This window comes from Gekko japonicus, unplaced genomic scaffold (assembly GCF_001447785.1).
Source record: "Gekko japonicus isolate JY-2015 unplaced genomic scaffold, Gekko_japonicus_V1.1 scaffold986, whole genome shotgun sequence".
In the NCBI taxonomy this organism is placed as follows: Eukaryota; Metazoa; Chordata; class Lepidosauria; order Squamata; family Gekkonidae; genus Gekko; species Gekko japonicus.
In genome coordinates, this window is record NW_015164700.1 from 537,875 (window position 1) to 543,517 (window position 5,643).

Consider the following 5,643-nt stretch of genomic DNA (forward strand, 5'->3'; position numbering starts at 1 on the left):
CCATTTTTTCAATTGGTGGGGAGTAATTGTGATGGGCAAAGTTCGGAAAAAATAAAGATATTTCGGTAGTATAAAGGATCTCACAATGGTAATTCTATCGGAGAGCGAAAGGATTTTGGCATTCCAAGCTCTAAGCTGGATTACGTTATCTTTATGCATTTCCGCAAAATTTTCCTTGAATAAGTGAGCCAGGTTATGTGGGATTTTGACACCTAGGTATGTAATAGCAGTTTTGGCCCATTGAAAGTTGAACAAGTGTTTCAACTCACAAGAACTTAAATTTATGGGGTATATTATAGATTTAGAGTTGTTTATTTTAAGTCCAGCAACTGCCTCAAAGTCTTGTAAAATTTTGTGAAGCTCTGTAAGCGATTGAATAGGCTTAGTCAAGTACAATAAGATGTCATCCGCAAAAAGACTGATTTTAAAAATTTTGTCGCGGATCTCAAAGCCATGAATGTTCGGGTCCTGGCAAATTGCATTTGCCAAAGGTTCCATCGAGAGGGCAAAGAGAATAGGTGATAAGGGGCAGCCCTGCTTCGTGCCTCTTAGAAGATCAAAAACAGACGAGGAGGACCCATTTATCAACAGTTGGGCTTTAGGTTGTGCGTAGATGGCTTGGATAGATCTCATAAAGGTAGGGCCGAACTGCATATGTTGTAGTAACATGTCCAAATAGTTAAATTCCAAGGTGTCAAAAGCCTTTTCAATATCAATTGTCAAAATTATTGAATCAAGATTTTTCAGTCGCTTTCCGTAATGGATAAGATTAATCGTTTTACGAATATTGTCAGAAATATCTCTTCCCGGCATGAAGCCAGTTTGATCCATGTCAACGTAAGATGTTATTATGTGTTTGAGTCTAAGGGCAATGATTGAGGTAAACAATTTATAATCAATGTTGAGCAAAGAAATGGGCCGATAAGATTTAGGGTCAGTCGCGTCTTTCCCCTTTTTTGGTATTAATATTATATTCGCTTTCTTCCAGGTGTCCGGCAGGTGACCAGAAGCGAGCACTTCATTGCAAGCATCGGTAAGTGGCTTACAAAGAATTTGGGCAAAGATCTTGTAGTACTCAGATGTAAAACCGTTGGGCCCGGGGGCGCAGATACCTTCGAGACGACGTATAGCTCTTTGAAAGTCTCCGGCTGCAAGGTCTTGGGTTATTGTTGCTGCTTTCTGCCTCTTGCACAGTATTTTGTTCCATCTATGGGCAGAGGTCATTTCGGGGGGATCGCGGGGGATCGCAGTTCCCCTGGGTGAGGTACGGGGGGCGGGGCACATGACGAAGCCCCGCCCCCTGCTTCCGGCCGCCCCGCTTCCGGCCCTCATTCAGCCAGGAGGAGGCAGGAGAAGAGGGAGGGCAAGTTGCTTCCTCCCTGCCTCTCCCCACCCCTGCCTGCCTGGGGCCAGGGAGGGCCTTCGCGGGGCTTCCTTGCACTCCCGCCAGCCTTGCAGGTCCACCGCCGGGCCCCTCATGGGGCTCGGCAGTAGAGCTGCAAGGCCGGCGGTGGCGGCTGGGACCGTTGGGGGTGGGGTGTGTGGCCTTATGACACACTTCCGGTGATGTCAGGGGGTGTGGCATATGCTAATGGGTTATGCTAATGAGTTCCCCTAGCTCTTTTTCTACGAAACGACCCCTGTCTATGGGCACACATGCTGAAGGTTCTTCAGAAACACTTGTTAACTTGTGTCTGACTGCCATCTTTTATTATCTGATATTATAGGTTTTTAACATTGTATAGATTATGTTTTAATTGTTTTAAATTTGTTGTATATGTCTATTATTGTGACCCACACTGAGCCCCACAGTGCAGGGAAGGGTGAGCTTGAAATGTAATGAAATAAATAAAATGTTAAAACTGGAATAACTTTGCACACAAGGGGGACTGTGTGAGCTGGAAACATGCTTTCCACAAATTACACAAAACTGAATTATTCTAGAGGGCTTTTCTACACAGGCAATAGGGTAACACTGTATGAAATGAAGTATATCTGAAGAAGTGTGCATATACACAAAAGCTTATATCTTGAATAAAACTATGTTGGTCTTAAAGGTGCCACTGGACTCAAACTTTGTTCTACTGTACAAAATGGTTCACAGAGTTACTTGGATAAATTATTAGGGACTGTGGTCTATACTACTGTGTATAGTTTGCTGTAAGCTGGATTCTACTGTGTAATTTTGCATCATTTAATGTGTCATCTTAAATACTTATGCTTTGCTTCAGTTCTGTTTTTTTAGATTTCTGGTTCCAAAACCCGAATCCTATTTCATTGTTTATTGAACGTCCCATCCTGTTGATTGGATTGGCTCACTCTGTGTAATCTGCCTTGAGTCCCAGTGAGAAAGGGACTATAAGTAACATAAATAAAAAATAAGAAATAAAATATCTGATACGAACTATCCAAGAGAAGGAGTATACTTGTCTAGGAAAATCACACTTCTTTTTTTCCCCTCAACATCTTTATTATCAACAGAAGAAAATCTTATGTCACATATGTGGAATTCATTGCCGCAAGACACTACAGTAGCCGGATGTTTAACTGAGGGTTTTAAAAGGAACTAGACAAGATTAATGGAATGGGAAGGATATGAACTGGCTTCCTGGTTTACTTTGCTAAATGGGCTGACAGAAATGTATGATATCAAAGATTCTGCATAGGTCAAAATATTATTGTTTCCATGCTAACAGCTTGGAAGGTGATATAATTTAATTTCGCCAAAGTCTTTCATAGATAGATTTCAGGATATTTTGTCAATTTTTAAACATTAGAATGGGAATACTTTTAAATATTTAAAGTTTATTTCATGTGCAAAGGATACATAATTGAATCATCTTTGCTGTTTGTTTTACATGCTTTGTCCATCTGTTAATGCTATCTATTCCTCAATTTGTACTAATAACCAAGCCCAAACTGAACAATAGTGTAACATGAAGGAAAGCAAACAAGCTTTTGAACAGATGCACCTCAGCAAACATAGCCAGTAATTTGACAGCAAAGTGGCTCTTATCTATTACAATCAATAATTATTATGTTAAAGGTAAGAGAATATTTATTTTTGACTGACAGCTTTCTCAGTCTGCTTTAGGTAGATGGACAAACAGCAATGATATATTTTAACGCATTAAGAAACTGACTATGCAATCCTATACAGAGCTACTCTAGTCAAAGCCCATTAATTTCAGTGGATTTAGTGTGGAGTAACTCTGCACAGAATAGATTCTTTTGAACTATGGTGCAGGAGAAGACTCTTGAGAGTCCCTTGGACTGCAAGAAGATCAAATCAGTCAATCCTAAAAGAAATCAACCCTGACTGTTCCCTGGAAGGCCAGATAATGAAACTGAAGCTCAAAGACTTTGGCCACCAAATGAGAAGGGAGCACTCCCTGGAGAAGACCCTGATGCTGGGAAAGATTGAAGGTCAAAGAAGACGGGGACGGCAAAGGATGAGATGGTTAGACAGTGTCATCGATGCAACAAACATGAAATTGAGCCAACTTCAGAGGACGGCGGAAGACAGGAGGGCCTGGCGGGAGCTGGTCCATGGGGTCGCGAAGAGTCGGACTCAACTGTGCGACTGAACAACAACAACAACAAAAACTCTGCACAGGATGCTCTGCGAGAGACTGATCCAATAAATTGGCAGACCATGGCTCAGTAGCAGAGCATCTGCTTGGCATGCAGAAGGTCCCAGGTTCGGTCCCTGACACCTCCAGTTAAAAGGATCAGGTAGTAGGTCACATGAAACACCTCTGTTTGAAATCCTGTAGAGCTGCTGCCGGTTAGATTACACAATGCCGACCTTGATGGACCTGTGGTTTGACTCCGTTTGACTCAGTGTAAAGCAGCTTCATATGTTCATGAACTGATCTCTCCAACATTGTTACTCAAGACCCTTAAGCCTACCAGCCCTTATGTCACACAGGAACCATATTTTGGCACCCAAGTGTATATATTATTAAGAAAAATAAGAAGAGATTGGATTTCTACCCCGCCCTTCACTCAGAGTCTCAGAGCGGCTTACAGACGCCTTTTCCCTTCTCCTCCCCACAACAGACACCCTGTGAGGTAGTAGGTGGGGCTGAGAGAGCTCTTGAAAGAAACTGCTCTTTTTTCAAGAACAGCTCTGACAGGACTATGGCTTGCCCAAGGTCATCCAGCAGCTGCAAGTGGAGGAGTGGGGAATCAAACGCGGTTCTCCCAGATTAGACTCCGCGCACTTAACCACGACACCGAACTGGCTTGGAGCACAGCAGAGTCCTTAGGGAAAGACAGGGATTTTTTTCTAGTGAAATCAAAGCATTCCCATCTTGAACATACTGAACCTGGAAACTGCCAAAAAGTGCTAGCCCAGGGATAGGTAGATTCCAGGGGTGAGCAAACACCATTTGATGCATATCCTTAGATGTGTATCAAATGGCAACACATCAAAACATGCCGCTTGGCACATCAGTATAGTTGTCAATCTCCAGGGAGCACCTGGAGATTTCCCACTATGACAGTTGATCTCCAGACAATTAAGACCCGTTCCCCTGGAGGAACTGGCTGCTTGGGAGGGTAGACTCTATTTTATTATTTATTTATCAAATTTATACCCTGCCCTCCCCGCTGAAGCAGGCTCAGGACGGCTTAAGAAATTAAAACACATAAATAGCCATTAAAACAATCATAAAACCTTCTAAGAACAGTCCAGATGATGTAAAGTGCTAGTACAATTGGTCTGGGAATATTAATGAGACGATGTTTGGCAATGGTGGCAGCAAGTTGATGTCTTATTGATCTGCTCCTCGTTCCGTTTCTTCTAGGCTTGCCAAGTCCCCCCAGGGGGCGGGGAAAACCCTGCTGGAGAGGCCCATTACCCGCCGGCGGCGGATCGGGCCCCGGGGGGAACCCCACCCCCAAAGCATGCAACGTGCCCGGCGTCAGCACGTCACCCAGAAGCGATGCAGTCACGTCGGATGTGTTGGGGGCGGGGCCGCGGTCATCCGAGGGAAAACTCTATGGTTTTCCCTCGGATGATTGTTGCCCCGCCCCCGGCGTGCCTGACGTGGTTGTGTCACTTCCGGGTGACGTAATTGCGGCGCGCGCCTCCCGGAGCAGCCCTGGACTCCCCCGCTATACAGTCAGTAAGGACTTGGCAACCCTAGTTTCTTCTTATGTGGCCAGCTCAGGCTGTTGTTGATGACTCCGAGGGGCGGGGCTCACAATTAATTATTGGGGCAGCAGCTCCTAGTTGAAGGCCTGGTGGAAGAGCTCTGTCTTGCAGGCCCTGTGGAACAGCATAAGGTCCCATAGAACTGCATGAGGTCCCGCAGGGCCCTGATCTCTTCCAGGAGCTCTATGGCATTATACCCTGCTGAGGTCCCTCTCCTCCCCAAACCCAGCCCCTCCCCAGGTTCCCAACCCATACCTGGCAACCCATCAGCAGGTTTTCTGCTTGAGTAACCAAGATGAGCCCCTAAGGTCCTGGAAGCACCACTGGGGACATGGCTTATAGCCAGTGCCTTATGGACCCACACAGTCCCTAGCCATGTCTAAGGGAAGAAGAAGAAGAAGAAGAAGAAGAAGAAGAAGAAGAAGAAGAAGAAGAAGAAGAAGAAGAAGAAGAAGAAGAAGAAGAAGAAGAAGAAGAAGAAG

At 44.8% G+C, this 5,643-nt stretch overlaps 1 protein-coding gene across 1 annotated transcript in view; it reads left to right on the forward strand.

Moving 5' to 3' along the window:
- Positions 1-5,643, forward strand: part of CFAP221 (cilia and flagella associated protein 221) — a 54,096-nt gene that overhangs the window by 789 nt on the left and 47,664 nt on the right. The window contains exon 2 of the mRNA XM_015409502.1: positions 989-1,033. Coding sequence (XP_015264988.1) covers positions 989-1,033 — 45 coding nt within the window. The remainder of the gene's footprint in view (positions 1-988; positions 1,034-5,643) is intronic.